At 41.2% G+C, this 16,766-nt stretch overlaps 1 protein-coding gene across 2 annotated transcripts in view; it reads left to right on the top strand.

Annotated features, from left to right (window-relative positions):
• Positions 1–9,320: 9,320 nt before the first annotated feature.
• TNIK (TRAF2 and NCK interacting kinase) overlaps positions 9,321–16,766 on the top strand; it is a 150,712-nt gene continuing 143,266 nt past the window's right edge. For both annotated transcript variants that reach the window (XM_083364459.1, XM_083364460.1), the window contains exons 1-2: positions 9,321–9,462; positions 15,531–15,656. In XM_083364459.1, the coding sequence (XP_083220585.1) occupies positions 9,448–9,462; positions 15,531–15,656 (141 nt within the window). In that variant the 5' untranslated portion in view covers positions 9,321–9,447. The remainder of the gene's footprint in view (positions 9,463–15,530; positions 15,657–16,766) is intronic.

Below are 16,766 nucleotides of genomic sequence, written 5' to 3' on the forward strand. Positions count from 1 at the left end.
TAACTAAAAATAGAACCACTATCACACAGATCCTCAAGTCCCAGCTTTCATTGGTGGTCCAGAAGTATACAAGTTGAACGTAGTGAAGTAGTAGGACCAAGAAGAGTGTACTTCCAGGTCCTGACATGCATTGGAAAGATCAGTATCATTTCTGTCCCATGCCTAGGCCTGAAATCCAGTTGAAAAGGATCTAGAAAGTTATTAGGACCCAAAGTCATTGAAGCCCCATTATCTTTTCCCAAAAAACTCTCAGAAGGAAAGGATGGAGTTAGCCAGTTGTTGCCTAAGGTGACTGAATTGAAAGCTGGCCTCTTCAGAAGGAGACACATAGGCTTAAATCTTTGGGCTGTTCAACTTCACACCAAATGTGAGTGCATACAGTTCACCATGCCATAGCTACGTGACATTATTAGTGATCCCATTTTCAAAATGACATGCTAATGGGGATTTAGAGTAGCAATAGCAATAACACTTAGACTTATATACTACTTCATATTGCTTTACAGCCCTCTCTAAGTGGTTTACAGAGTCAGCATATTTCCTCCAACAATCTGGGTCCTCATTTTACCAACCTCAAAGGATGGAAGGCTGAGTCAACCTTGAGCCTGTCAGGATCGAACTGCTGGTGTGAGCAGTGAGTTAGCCCAGGGTTTTTCAACCTTTTCACCCATTGTACCACTTTTAGAATATGGCAACATCCGAGTACCACCAGTCACCTAGCAAGGTGTCAAAAACTTGATGACGACCCCCCCCCCCAAAAAGGAAAAAAGCGATGAAGTACAGATAGTCCTCGACTTACAACAGTTCGCTTAGTGACTGCTTGAAGATACAATGGCACTGAAAAAAGTGCCCCCCAAGCCACAGCCGAGCAAGACACCTGCCTGCCTGCCCGGCGGCGCTCTTCCTCCTGTCCGAGGTTTTCATTGTTATGAGCATTTCTGTTGAGGATTGGCAGCAGGGGTGGGGTGGGGGTGTGTTTGGTTTTTATTCCCCGTTTGCTGGGTGGTTGCAGCAGGTTTGGGTCACTTCACATGACCCTGGGACACTGTGACCGTCATAAATATGAATCAGTTGCCAAACGTGAATGTAAATCACAAGACCCTGCATTTGCTGCAACATTCCAGCTGATTGGCGCTTCTTCTGGGCTCAGCAGATGTGCTGGGATCAGCGTTGAGCTCCAGCTGGAGCCTGGCGCTGATCCTGGTGCTTCCACTGAGCCCTGACAGCCCCGAAGAAGCGCTGACCCTGGTGCTTCTACTGAGCCCTGACAGCCCTGCAGCTCCAGCCATCTCACTTAGGCTTGTGCGGTGCTGCCACCGGTTCAACTCATTCCCCTCCCCCGCTACCACTTTTCTGGGATGGTCGCGTACCACCTGCCAGGTACCAATGTACCACAGGTGGTATCCGTACCACTGGCTGAAAAACCCTGAGTTAGCCTACAGTACTGCATTCTAACCACTGCACCACCACGGCTGAATAGGTGGTTCTGGTTGATGTAAAATGATTTTTTTAAAAAAAAAATAATAAGCAGACTTTGGAAATATGAATAAAATCAACGATTGTCTAATTTGTCACTGTTGTTAAGCAGTCCTAAGGGACACTGTCAAAATGCTATTGCTTTGCTTGTCAAAACCAATCAATCTGCTATTTTTTAAGGTGGGAAAAGAACAACATAGGGACTATATTTCAAATATCTGCAGGACAAAACGTGGATCATTTATACAAGGTCGTGCAGCGTTCTCCTGGCATTTGTTCCTCTTCCAGGCAGAAATGTCCACATTGTCCATAACTAACTTGTGATGCGTGAGAGGACAGTGTGTGTTTGTTTGTGTGTGCATTAATGAAATTATTCTCCTCCACTCATGCTGGAAAAGGAAGAGCATTGTGAAGGTAGGAGAGGCTGGCAATACCAAAATGTTTGAGCATATTTAAACATCTACGTATTATAATAGCCAGGCAGGAGAAACAAGAAGATGTAGTGATTTCATGCCTTTGCTTGTTTTATTTTAACCACCCCACCCCAAAAAGAAAAGATAACTCTGATCATGATGAAAGGATGCAGGCCAGATGGCTATTTTTTTCCACCATCATAAAGTTTCCAGAGTAGATATTATTTAATTGGTTTTGTCTTTAAATCAGGTATGCCCAATTTTTTGGCTTGCCTGGGATGCACTCATGAAGAGGAGTTGTTTTGGGCTCCAAATAAAATGTATAATACAATTAACATATTTAAATGCACATGATAATGTTAAAAGTTTACCATCTTGTGGGCTGCATTATTAGCTGCACGGGGCTGCATGTGCTTTAAAAGCTCCAGCTAGTAATTAATTTCTAGTGTCTTTGGAAAACTAAAAGCAAGAAGGCTAGTGAGAGTCATCAGCTGGAGTCCATCCAGCATCTGAAATTTGCAGAAGAGGAGATTAAAAGGGGCATAAGCCTTCTATTGCCAGAAAAATATGGAAAGTTGTTTAGAAGAAAGTTTTAGGGTAGATTTTTTTTAAAAAGGCATCCAAGCTTTAATTATTCTTGGCTAGCTCACTTGCTTAAGTTCAGAAATTAGTGATTTATGGCCCTCCAGAGGCTGAAGGGTACATGGATGCAATGATTTTTGTTTTAAAAGCTGAGAATGGCTTTTGTTTGAATCTATGTAAAATACGGCTCCAATTTAATGCAGTATGACAGTGAAGATACATTTGCTGGCATTTCTGTAATTGCACAGTGAAGTGAGACATTTGGTTTGCCAGCAATTGTGGCTAATTCATTGGTGATGAGGGTACGGATGAATTTTAATCTGATGCTGTATAACAGGCTTTTGCATTTGGAGTGCTCTGAATGTGTTCGACTACAATTTTGATGTTTCTGAGCCAGTTTTCTTAGATAACTACTGAACATGATATATACTGTATATTTTTGGGATCAGGCTAATAGGAGTATATGTGCATGTTTTGACTAGAGCTCTATGATCCTGTGAAGGTTGTGGCAAGGCTGGAAAAATAATGAAATAAATCTTCATGAGATAGAAGACAAATTCATGGCTAGCTTATCTTATAAATGGCAACTCAGCTCAGGTGGGTAGAAATCTGGGAAGAAGCATTTCAGATCAGTAAAAGGGACTCTACCTTAATGAACCCATTATAAATCACTGTTTTTCAAACTTGGCAGCTTTACATTGTGTGGACTTCAACTCCCAGAATTCTCCAGTCTGCATTAAAGTTGCCAAGGTTGAAAAACACTACAATGGTGGGGAAAATTTTCTTACGGTATTCAATAGCCTTTTTGAAAAAACCATAGTTTGGGAGCAGAAGTCTGTTTATTTCTTGATTCTTTCATCTTGCCCAGCTGGATGTGGCTTGACAGACACACAGCTGTGACATGGTATAAAACGGGTCCCCAACCCCCGGTCCGTGGACCAGTACTGGGCCACGGCATGCCAGCAACCAGTCCGCACAAACAAGCAAAGCCCCATCCGAGGCATGCAGGCAGCACACAAAACCACACCCCCTTCGGTCCATGGAAAAACCTCTCTCCACAGAACCAGTCCCTGGTGCCCAAAAGGTTGGGGACCTCTGCTGGTTGCAGATTGATATCACTCCCTGTGTTGCCAGGGGACATTGGGGCTTTCTTTGGAACTGTGGGGCAAAGAGTTTCCTATTGGTGGAAAGTTCCTCCTCCTCCTCCTCCTTCTCCTCCTCCCATATTTACAAGGTTCATAAGAGTAGGAAGCCAATGTTTTGTACGGCAGTACTACTTTATTAAGGGACGCAGTGGCTCAGTGGGTTAGGACGCTGAGCCTGTCGATCAGAAGGTCGGCAGTTTGGTGGGTCGAATCCCGAGTGCCGCGTAACCGAGTGAGCGCCTGTTACTCGTCCCAGCTTCTGCTAACCTAGCAGTTCGAAAGCATGTAAAAATGCAAGTAGAAAAATAGGGACCACTACGGTGGGAAGGTAACAGCATTCTGTGCACTTTTGGTGTCTAGTCATGCCGGCCACATGACCACGGAGACGTCCTTGGACAAGCGCTGGCTCTTCGGCTTTGAAACGGAGATGAGCACCGGCCCCTAGAGTTGGAAACGACTAGCACGCATGTGCGGGGGAACCTTTACCTTTCTTTCTTTCTTTCTTCCTTCCTTCCTTCCTTCCTTCCTTCCTTCCTTCCTTCCTTCCTTCCTTCTTTCTTTCTTTCTTTCTTTCTTTCTTTCTTTCTTTCTTTCTTTCTTTCTTTCTTTCTTTCTTTCTTTCTTTCTTTCTTTCTTTCTTTCTTTCTTTCTTTCTATGCCGCCCTTCTCCCTAAGGACTCAGGGCGGTGCACAACAATAAAAATTAAAAACATAAAATAGAAAATTTAAAAAAGAATTAAACAACGTATACAATAATTATATGACAATTTAAAAACCAGTAAAAAGCTAATTAAAACCATAGTCAGTCCAGGCCCGCTTGTTGGAACAACCACATCTTCAGGTTACGGCGGAAGGACCGAAGGTCAGGGGCCGTCTGCAGCTCCGGGGGCAATTCATTCCAGAGTGTCGGCGCGCCCACAGAGAAGGCTCTCCCCCTGGGGGTCGCCAGCCGGCATTGCCTGGCCGACGGCACACTGAGGAGGCTGACTCTGTGGGAGCAAACCGGGCGATGGGAGGTTGACAATGGCAGCAAGTGGTCTCGCAAGTACCCCGGGCCTAAGCCATGTAGGTCTTTAAAGGTTATAACCATCACCTTGAATCGCACCCGTAGGGCAACCGGAAGCCAATGCAGCTCACGCAGGAGTGGTGTAACATGGGAGTACTGAGCACCCGCGCGGCCGCATTCTGCACCAGTTGAAGCCTCCGGGTGCTCTTCAAGGGCAGCCCCATGTACTTTATTATAAAGCAAAAGTTTATCTTGTAAGTCTGAATGTGCATCTCCCTCTCATCCTTTGTTTTCATGAAAACTAGGTTAAAATTGGACAAGACTTTTACTCAGGTTACATTCCTGCCATGAACTCCTTAATCCACTTTTATCTGATCATTGTTTTGAAAGGGTTTTTTTTTCCTAATGGTCATTGCTTCTGCCCTCTACACCCTCACCTCCTGTAATCATGTCACTAATGCCTTTGCCTCATCCTACGTTTCTCCCATTTAACTTAGTGTCTGAATTTCCCAAGCCTTGGAAATGGTCATAAAACAAAAAATGAATCATTATTGTTATGAACCACCAGGTTTATTATTGGAAAACTGAAGTATATCTTTGTTTGGATCAATAGTATTTACCTCAACTGAATTTATATCAGCTGAGAAAGTAGCACAACAAATAAATTCTTCAGCTAAGAACTGTTTATTCAGTGGCAGTCTCTATTTTTCTATATTAAGAATGTTGTTCCTGGCGCAGTCTGTAGTCATACTTGATTTATGTATATTACAAAATGCTAGTAATGCTTATTTCTGAGGAGTTGATGCCCTAAACACAATTTTTAAAATATGTTTAGAGATGATAGAAATTTGAAAGCAAGATGCTTTAATCATCTGTTTTTTTTTCTAGGTCTTTTAGGTATCTTGCTGCGGTGTCTCAGGGGGTTGGGAGTGGGAGACACTGTTTTTCAGTGGTTCTCCTCCTACCTTCTGGGATGTTCGCAGTCGGTGTTGGCAGGGGGGCAGAGGTCGACCTTGAGGCCTCTTGTTTGTGGAGTCCCTCAGGGGTCGCTCCTCTCGCCTCTCCTGTTCAACATCTATACGAAACCTCTGGGCGAGATCATTCATGGTTTTGGAGTTGGGTATCATCAGTATGCTGATGATACCCAGCTTTTCATTTCGACCCCAAACCACCCCAGTGATGCCCTCGACGTGATGTCCCGTTGCCTGGAGGCGGTCCAGGTCTGGATGGGGAGGAACAGACTTCGGCTCAACCCTGACAAGACTGAGTGGCTGTGCGTGCCGGCATCTTGGGAAATTCAGATTATTCCACCTTTTACTATGCGGGGTGAGTTATTACCCCTCCGTAGATAGGGCTCGCAACTTGGGTGTCCTCCTAGATTCACAGCTCTCCTTAGAAGATCATATAGGAGCTGTGACTAAGGGGGCCTTCGCCCAGGTTCACCTAGTGCGCCAGTTGCGGCCCTATCTGGACCGGGATGCCTTGCGTACAGTCACTCATGCGCTCGTGACCTCTCGTTTTAGACTACTGCAATGCTCTCTACATGGGGCTACCCTTGAGGACCACTCGGAGGCTTCAGCTGGTGCAGAATGCAGCCGCGCGAGTTGTGTTGGGGTCTCCCGATACTCCCATGTTACACCTCTGCTCCGTGAGCTGCATTGGCTTCCAGTTGCCCTCTGGGTGAGATTCAAGGTGCTGGTGATGACCTATAAAGCCCTACATGGCATGGGTCCGGATTACCTACGGGAGCACCTGCTGCCGGCGTCAACTTCCCTCCGTCCAGTGCGCTCCCACAGAGAGGGCCTCCTCAGGGTGCTACCGGTCAGAGAATGTCAACTGGTGACCCCCCAGGGGGAGGGCGTTCTCTGTGGGCACGCCAGACCTTTGGAACCGCTTACCGGTTGAGCTCCGGATGGCTCCCGACCTTCGCTCCTTCCGACGTGATCTAAAAACTTATTTATTTGAACAAGCCGGCCTGGTCTGATGGGTTTGGGGTTTTAACATTGATTTTAACTAATGTACTGCATTGGGCACAATTATTTAATGTTTTTTAACTTTTGTATCTTGTATTTTTGATATTTATTGCCCTGTACACCGCCCTGAGTCCTTCGGGAGAAGGGCGGTATAAAAATCAAATAAATCTAAATCTAAATCTAAATATGTCCATTATTTCTTCCCTTACATACTGAATCACCACCATGAAGGATATCCTTTGTATAATGGAAATGTAGATTCTTAAGCTCTAAATGCCTTTAAAGCTGAAGTGTTTACATGCTATGAAAGTGCTTGCCGTTGCCTCCCTCCTAGAGCTGAGACAGAGTGATTGGCCCTAAGTCATCCAGTTGGTTTTGTGCTTAAAGCAGGACTAAGTCTCATGGTTTGTAGCCTGGGACATTAACAGCCACACCGAACTGGCTCTTTGTAGAATATATTACAGCTGCAATAGTAAACTGTGTGTAATTGAGAGACGTAATTCTGTGACCAGCTTTCCAAATTCATGGTGTCTTTGGTATTATGAGAATTTGGCTTTCCTTGGTGGAAAATTTGGGATGGAATTTTAATGGTAGTTCAGGATTTTTCTTTACTTATGACAGTAATAGCTTATGTGCCATTTTATTAATACAGACTAGGGTCATGAAAGATGGGTCTGATAAATAGAGGTCAGTTAGAGCAGTACTATTGCCTTTAAGCTTTGCTTATAGGATTTCCGGAAGCATCTCTGACCTCTGATGGAAATAGGCTGCTTGGCAGATGCTCCTTGTTTATCTCATCCAATAAAGTCCTTCTTATTCTTTAGACATAGATTTACTTCTACACAGCTAATCATCTTGTTAGAAGAAGCAACAATAGTTTAGGAACAGAATACCTGGATTTTATGTGACATTTCAGGTTTAGATTTCGGCACTCTCTGAGTAATAGTAGAAAATAAAAGCTTCAGATTTGTTTGTTCAATTTCTATAGCTACCCATCTCAAGCAAATGGCCCTTGATTGTATTACGACTTGATGTATCAGATGTTGGAAACTTGCGTCAATTAGTCTTGGCAGTATTAATAGTACACTAATTTCCTTCAGTTTAAGATGGCTTATTTCCAAATTAGCAATTTTTTTTATTTTGGATCTCTAGGTATCAAACTACATTTGTCATCATCCCCATATTGGCTGGGGATGATGGGGGAATTGCTATGAATCAACACTGCAGACCCAATATACCTTTTCTCTTGTCTTTATTCATGAACATTGGATTCATACTTTGGTAAAACCTTGACATTCTCGAGCTTCCTAGTTTTGTGAATGTACTTTAAGGATAATTACAGAAATAATGTTCCTCCTAAACAGTGGTGGGATTCAGCCAGTTCTCACCAGTTTGGCAGAAACGGTAGCTAATTTTTTGTTGCCCAAGCCCAGAATGGACTTCCGGAAGTGGCATCCACACAGAGAACTGGTGGTTCACATACCGTATTTGAATCCCACCACTGCTCCTTAATAATATTCAAGTCGAAAAATGACAGCTTTGAAATTTCCACATGAGTAAATTTACAATTTGAGACACACTAGGTATTACCATCTACTTAGGCAAATTTGGATATTGTGGCTGGAAATGAAAATGGTTGTCTAATCTCTTCTTTAAAAACTCCAGTGTTGTAGCACCCACAACTTCTGGAGGGAGGTCGTTCCACTGATCATTCTAACTGTCGGGAAATTGCTCCTTAGCTCTAGTTTTGATCTCTGTTTTGATTAGTTTCTATCTGTTGCTTCTTGCCCTGGCTTCAGGTGCTTTGGAGAATAGCTTGAGCCCCCTCTCCTTTGTGGCAGCTCCTCAAATATTGAATATGGTATCCAGTATGTATGTGTGTGAAAGTGTTGATTCCTGTCCTAGGTATAGGGAGGTTAGACGTTCTTGAGCATGCTTTTTGCCCTTATTCCATTCCTACCACCTGTCTTATGTACTCTAGCACACGACATATAAAACTGTCTTCATAATTTTCTTCTCTGGTGACCTTCAGTGTTCACTTATGGACTGGGTTGTGACTTACCTTATGATCTCCAGGAAGGCAAAACCCAGAAACTGCTGCTATTGCCATTGTGGAGTCTGTTACGGTTGTCATATTGTCATATGAGAGCTTTGATGCACTGCCAATAGACCAGTAAATTAATGACAAAACCACCCACATTAGTCTTCCTGATCGCTTAAGCAGGAAAAATGTAGATGCTAAAACTACTTCCATCAGAGTGAATAACTAACATTTGGCTATCTGCACAGATTGGCTAATTGGAATGGGATGTAATTGCATATTTCATGTGTTCACTGCTTTGACTCAGTGACCCTTTTTGGATAATTAGATATTATGAATGCTCCTTTGTGTTTGTTTTCACTCCCTGCATAGAGATACTTAAGGATATAAGATTGATAAGAGTTGTGTTATACAATATGACCATGTCCTTTGCTGAGTGAGTTTCCTACGGCAGTCATTTTATGATCAGGATTGTTACACATTCTCAATATCTGAAATGTGTCCTAGAGCCAAAATGTTTGCATGCCTCTGAAATCTGTTAAATATAAATGTCTTCATAAATAATCAAGCTAATGAAGTGATGCTTTTGACTTCTAACTTTGTACTACTTACCTTAAGGGATGAAGCAGTCAAGCAGGAATAAATTATATTTGGAGATAAGGCCTGTCCAATTTATGAGAATTGATGACTTTGAAGCTTTGTTGATAAATAATTGGCCCTAATGTGCAACTGTGAAATCTAACTGACTTATTTGTTTGATTTGTTCTAGGGCCGTCATGTTAAAACAGGGCAACTTGCAGCTATTAAAGTCATGGATGTCACTGGGGTAATGTATTCCTATTTCACTTTCTAAATTATGAATGTGTATGATTAAAGTGCAAGGCAATTTACTCAAGAATTTGAAAACATCCAGAAATTATTCAAATGTTGTTTGGTTTCCATTGGCTCGAACTGCAACAATACACATGGAGAATTGTCAATAATCACAGTATTTTTTTAAAGTGCCAGTTCATTTCATATAAAGGCCAGTATTAAGACATTTAGTGTCTTCAGGGGGAAAAATCTCATTAACAAAGGACAGCTATGTGATTTAGGGATTGTTTTTAAAAATATTTTTTCTTGCTGTTCAGTGTACAGTATGTATTGCTTATGTGCTTTGAGGAGCAAGGAGAGACTTGCACAAGTTATAACAGTAATTACTATTTGATCATTTATTTGCTTTATTCTCTGGAAAAATGGTGAAGATTGGGTCTCCATACACTATTTTGGCAACTCTTTGTGGCATTGGATGCAAACAAAAGTACTGTAAACATAGCTGAAATTTCTCAAGAAAACTAAATTTCATAAAATTTCATATAGCTAATCACAAATAGTCCTTCAAAATTCCACACCCTGCTTGTGAACAAAGAAATTGGATGGATAATTATTCCGTATTTGTCTTAGAGAAGTAAATATCTCCAAAGATTCCTTAAAGGAACAGTTCTCTTCAGTAACAATAGTTGTGTCACCACTGAAGAAGCACAACATGAACCACTTACCTTGGGGTATAATTAACACATGAATCTACAAACTTCTGGAGAGGTGACTCTACATTGAAAAATGAGAAATGCACACCTATCCTTTGGACACCTAAGCACAAAATAAATGCAGAAGATCACACTCTATTCATGAAAAGTTCTCTGAAATTATCTTCTCTTTTGGAACACTATAAAATACTCTGTTTTATGCAGTTTGAATGATAACTAATAGAAAAACAAAATAGAACTTATGTACCTGGCATTAATTTTAGCACTCTTGAAATATCACAAGAACACAAGTGTGAACACTGGTATTCAGAGAACATGTTTGATTTAGGCCATTAACTGGGTTGGGACGCTGAGCTTGTCGATCAGAAGGTCGGCAGTTTGGCGGGTCGAATCCCGAGTGCCATGTAACAGAGTGAGCACCTGTTACTCGTCCCAGCTTCTGCCAACCTATCATTTCGAAAGCACATAAAAATGCAAGTAGAAAAATAGGGACCACTACGGTGGGAAGCGTTCCATGCGCCTTTGGCGTCTAGTCATGCCGGCCACATGACCACGGAGACGTCCTTGGACAAGCGCTGGCTATTCGGCTTTCAAACGGAGATGAGCACCGGCCCCTAGAGTCGGAAACGACTAGCACGCATGTGCGGGGGAACCTTTACCTTTACCTTTACCTGGCATTAATTTTAGCACTCTTGAAATATCACAAGAACACAAGTGTGAACACTGGTATTCAGAGAACATGTTTGATTTAGGCCACTAACTGTAAATATATTTAACAATGAAACAGTGAGATATTTTTATTATAGACATTTCCATTACTCGGTAGTAGTAGATGCCAGTTGCTGACTCAGGCCTTAACCCAAGCTCCATTTTTATCAACAAAGAAAATTTTCTAATGCTTTCCTTACCTACACATATTCTCTTTTCCTCTGGAGTTTAAGTTTCAGCATTCCATGTGGTATTTCCTTTACTTTTGCTAGATTTTGAGATTCAGTTTTATCCAACAGCCAGCTCAGTCAGCATGTTTTTACACCTGAGTAAAGAGTACAGTGGTCCTGCCAATCCTGCAACTGGCTGCAATTGATCTAGACTTTTGTGTTGGTTGCCTCCTCTGTTTACATCACTGTAGCATTGCCTGTCCTTCATAACTAATAAATTCCTAGCTTTCATTTTACAAGGCACATATATGTGCTCATTGTTGCTGCTTTTGTAAAACAATGTAATGTGGATAAAATAATAATTCAGTAATAATTTTTAATTTCTGTCATGGGTGTAAAGTTTTACACAAAGCAGTCTGAGTTTTTTTTTCCATTTATTATATTTACAATAAGTATATGGCAATTGGTTTTATTGCATTTCTTTGCAATATTTGAATATTCTTTGAATATTTGTATGCAGTTGCCTTACAAGTAGTTCTCAACTTACAACTGGTCATTTAACAACTGTTTGCAGTAACAAGGACTTGAAATGGGTGCCTTATAACCCTAACTCATAAATGAGGACCCAGATTGTTGGGGGCAACATGATGACTCTGTAAACCACTTAGAGTGGGCTGTAAAGCACTGTAAAGCAGTATATATAAGTCTAAGCCAGGGGTAGGCAACCTTGGCTCTTTTATGACTCGTGGATTTCAACTCCCAGAATTCCTGAGCCAGCTGTGCTACCCCTGATCTAAGCGCCATGAAACACTTACAGCTCTCTGTCACATGATGGTATTTCAGGCAGTTGGCAACCGTTTCACATTTATGACCAGTTGCCAAGTGCTCTGCAATCATGTGAATGCAATTTATAGTTTTCTCTTTTGCCTGGTTGCTTAATGACTGCCATTGGGAGAACTGAGCCAGTCACATGGCTTCTAGCTTAATGATGATTTGGCTCTGTGACCGAGATTCCAGGCCTAATTGTAGCCATAAGTGGAGGACTACTGAGAGACTTTTGAATTTGCTAGCATTTTTCAGTAGTACCTGCTCTTCTTGTCTGGGCTTGGAAGCTGGATAGTATTTGGATAGGGTACTATTAGGAAATGCCACTGGTGTAGACTAGGCTTGGAAGACTCCGTCCCACCCAAAAATAAATTCCAGAAGAAAAAAGCGACAAAGAACTTTTCTGTTCTTTTCTGTTACTGTCAAGTCCCCAAGGTGCTTTTTCAAAAGGTAACTGGACTTCCTTGGGTTTTTTTTTCCTTGAAAATGTTTTACTTCTCATAAGAAGCTTCATGGCTGAGAAGCAAAGCATTTTCAAGGAGAAGACGAAGAAAGTCCATCTGCCTTTTGGAAAAGCACCTTTAGGACAACCATGACCTGGATGATTGAGAAGCTCCATAGACATACTGTGATCGAGAGCATTTTCTAGACTTTTCTTTCTCTAGTATCTAGTATCTCTAGTTTGCATGTTGGTTTGGTGTCCCTCCTTTCAAAGAGGTAGTCTGTCCTCTTTGAAATGAATGTTGATATAAACATTGCTAATTCTCTGCAAGAAGTAAGGCGGTTTCTTCTGGATATCTGTGGTGCACCAGCTGTTGAAGACACTATACGTATCCTGTTTGGTTGCAAACTATATTCTGCAGAAAGGACCATTTACTTAGATCCTAATTTAAGCATTAAAAAAATTACTGGGACGCCCAGTCGATAAAAGGAACAGAGTTTTTCTAGGTATTCAGCTTGCTAGTCTTTTTATGGGAAAACTAAACAATTTGCTTCCTACAGAAACCCAGAAGGAAAAGTATAAAATGACTTAATGTTTTTTCTGGAAATGTAAGCACTCTAGGAATTGCCTAATAAGAGTTTTAATTCACTAAACCACATGCTATCTTTACGATTTATGGCCACATGACTTGCCTAGAAATACAGTGTGAGAATATCTTCAGAAAGAATTCACTTTAAAAAGACAAATCAAATGAGCTCCTTGTGCTCTTTCATGAATCGCAACAATTTCTTCCTGCTTTCCTTCATTCTTCTAACACTTGGCTTTCCCCCCCTCATCCATTCACTGGTACTTAAGCTCCCACCCTGTTCATTCATACAAAAACATACCTCTCCTTCCATCCTTCCACCTCTCACACAAACATTTGCAATTCTCCAGGGAGGTCTGTATAAAAAATGACAACAGTTTTACCCCTACCTGTGGTTTTTTTTAAAAAACAGATAAGAGATCTTTAATCCTGGAGCCTTTTGGTCCCAGAGTCTTAGAATTTCCTCTGACATTGATAGCTGAAAATTGTTAGCAAATTATTGCTATTTGGGAGTGGACGATGTATGAGCACTATAGTGTAATCTCTAAAACTGGCATATTTAAATAACAAAGAAAACCTCACAAATGATTTTGTGTATCCCCATACTATCTTATATCTATTATGTGAGCTTTTAACTCTGCCCCTCCCCTCCATTATGTGTGGCCCATCCAAAAGCTTACTTATACCTATCTTTATCTTTAAGCAAACAATCAATCTTCTTTTTCATATGATGAGATATCCAGTTGATACTTTTTTTCTAAAAAAAAATTCTGTGTACATTTTTAAAATGAGAGCCAGTTTGATGTAGTAGTTAAAGGAGTAAGGAGAGAAACCAGGAAACCGTGAGTTCTAATCCTGCCTTAAACATGAAGCCAGCTGGATGATCTTGGGCCAGTCACTCTCTCTTAGCCCTAGGAAACAGGCAATGGCAATGGCAAAGCCCTGTTGAAAATCTTGCCAAGAAACTGCAGGAACTTGTCTACGGAGTCATGCATGCATATGTGTATATATTGTTTGAGTGAAAAAATATATGTGATTTTGCGATGCAAGGACTAGGGAATTCAGTGGATAGAACTCCATATGTGAGATGTGTGTTTGAATGTATACATAAGTATGTACACATATGCCGCATGCTGATTTTTGCATGAAAGTGGAGTAACATATTCAGTCAACAACGAGCAAATTTCATAAAGTATACAACACAAAAGTAAACCAAATGGAGGAGGTAAAATGCCAACATAGCAGAGTCTCTATTAAAAGTATAACATAAGGTGTATTAATAAACTATAGAAGTCTACAGTCTGGAAAATAAAAATGTATGTTTTCTAAAATAAAGTACTGTTAATACAAAAACACTAATACAGGGGTCCCCAAACACGGGTCCGTGGACCACTAGTGGGCCACGGCATGTCAGCAACTGGTCTATACAAACAAGCAAAGCCCCACCCATGGGATGCAGGCAGCACACAAAACCACGCACTCTCTGGTCTGTGGAAAAATCTTTCTCCACAGAACCACTCCCTGGTGCCCAAAAAGTTGGGGACCTCTGCACTAATACAATGTCAGAATCTCCCTAGAATCTGAAGTAGTTATTCTTGGAAGCAGCTACGCCTTATTTTCATTGTGGAAATACATCATTTGATTGCTGTGGAAGAAATGAAGGGTTTCAAATCTTCTAAAGATGATATGCATACAAATCATCTGGCCTTCTTAAAGATGTAAAAGTGCGCAAAATGTGTATGTTTGTTACCTATTTTCTTTATTCACATTCCACCAATCAACTCTAAGCCCCTCTAGCCTTATTCCTTTCTTTCATTTCCCTCTGCCATTAGTTGATCTTCAGTCCTCCACATTTTGGTTCTGCATATGTGCGAAACAGGATTTCCTGTTTTTTGGCTCATAAATTCCAGGATCCCATTTAAACTCCAGTTGGAATTGAATAGAAAACTCCATTATAGTTTTTATAGGAAGCAAAACCGTAGGCCTTTAGTGCAAACCACAGTAGATGTACAAATTTGGTTTGTAAAAGTTAGTTTGAAATAGATTACTGTAAGACAGTTTGCACATGTCACATATTGTTCGTTTTGGAAATTGTCTTTTTCATTTCTCAAAGGGTCCCCTAAACCAACTTTTTCCAATGCCCAAATGGTGGCCACGCTTAAAAGGAAGACAAAAACCAAATAAATTATAATTTTACTTGACTTTAAATTGTTTAAAGTTAAATATAGTTAAAGAGATCAATCTCTAATTATATATTTAATAAGTTTTCTCCCCCAACAATAACCAGAATTACTGTTTCGTAACTGTTTCTGGAGATCTCAAGAGGCTGCATCCAAGTCTTTTAAGGGTGCTTGTGATTGTAAAGTCTCTGATTGTTTCTCTCTATTGTAATCCAATTAACTTCATTGTCACATGAAGCCAAAATAGCAAGCAGCCTAATGTAAAGAAAATGGAAAATATTTACAACTGGAGCTAAATTTATTCTATAATAAACAGATAAAAGAGGAAGCAGGGTGGTGGAAATAAAAGCAAATGAATTGTTTTTGTCTGTCTGCATCAACTGATGAAGAGAAATAATCTCTGGTGATAAGCCTGTTGTTGAATTGATGACCCTATTTTCTTTTTCTTTTTCTCCAGGATGAAGAAGAAGAAATTAAACAAGAAATTAACATGCTAAAGAAATACTCTCATCACCGAAATATCGCTACTTATTATGGTGCTTTCATTAAAAAGAATCCACCAGGAATGGATGATCAGCTCTGGGTAATACAGTTACAGTTTTGTTTGTATTTTAACAATCTTCGTTTTATTTTCTGTGGTTGGATAAATCTTAAATGTGACCAGTGTATCAGTAGGTGACAATACCCACATACCCACGGTTAATTTTGAAAGCTACATAGAGTTGAGCGAGAACTGGTTAGCTCTCTACATGGGGCTGCCCTTGAGGACCACTCAGAGGCTTCAAGTGGTGCAGAATGTGGCCGCGCGAGTTGTGATGGGGCTTCCCGATACTCCCATGTAACACCTCTACTCTGCGAGCTGCATTGGCTTTCGGTTGCCCTCCGGGTGAGATTCCAGGTGCTGGTGATGACCTATAAAGCCCTAAATGGCTTGGGTCCGGGTTATCTGAGGGAACACCTGCTGCCGGCATCAAGCTCCCTTCGTCCCGTGCGCTCCCACAGGGAGGGCCTTCTCAGGATACCGCCGGTAAGGGAATGCCAGCAGGTTATTCCCAGGGGAAGAGCGTTCTCTGTGGGTGCGCCGGCCCTATGGAACCAGCTCCCCATGGAACTTAGGACTGCCCCCGACCTTCGCTCATTCCGCAGGGACCTGAAAACTTGGCTCTTTGAGCTGTCTGGCCCAGGCTGATGGGTTTTAATTATTATTAGGCTTTAGTTTTAAATTTCGGGGACTTTATTTAATTAATTGTTTTAATCTGATTTTAATTTTTGTATGTTTGTTTTAATCTTCCCCGTACACTGCCCTGAGTCCTCCGGGAATAGGGCGGTATATAAATTTAATAAAATAAAATAAATATGGATGAGGAACCCCCAAAGAGATCAGAACTGTTGGGAAGTTGAAAAAAATGTCCTTTAAGATAATGTTGAACTATTTTTTCCTCCATATTCACCAAGAGTTTGATTAGACTGAAGGAAACTTTACTGCAAATAATACTGGGAGTCCTCACTTAAGGAGCTTAATTGGGACCAGCTAAGCAAAGCGGTGGCTCAGTGGGTTAGGATGCTGAGCTTGTCGATCAGAAGGTTGGCAGGTCGAATCCCGAGCACCGCGTAATAGACTGAGCGCCTGTTACTCGTCCCAGCTTCTGCCAACCTAGCAGTTTGAAAGCACGTAAAAATGCAAGTAGGAAAA

This window comes from Vipera ursinii (genome assembly GCF_947247035.1).
Source record: "Vipera ursinii genome assembly, chromosome: 5".
NCBI classification, from domain to species: Eukaryota; Metazoa; Chordata; class Lepidosauria; order Squamata; family Viperidae; genus Vipera; species Vipera ursinii.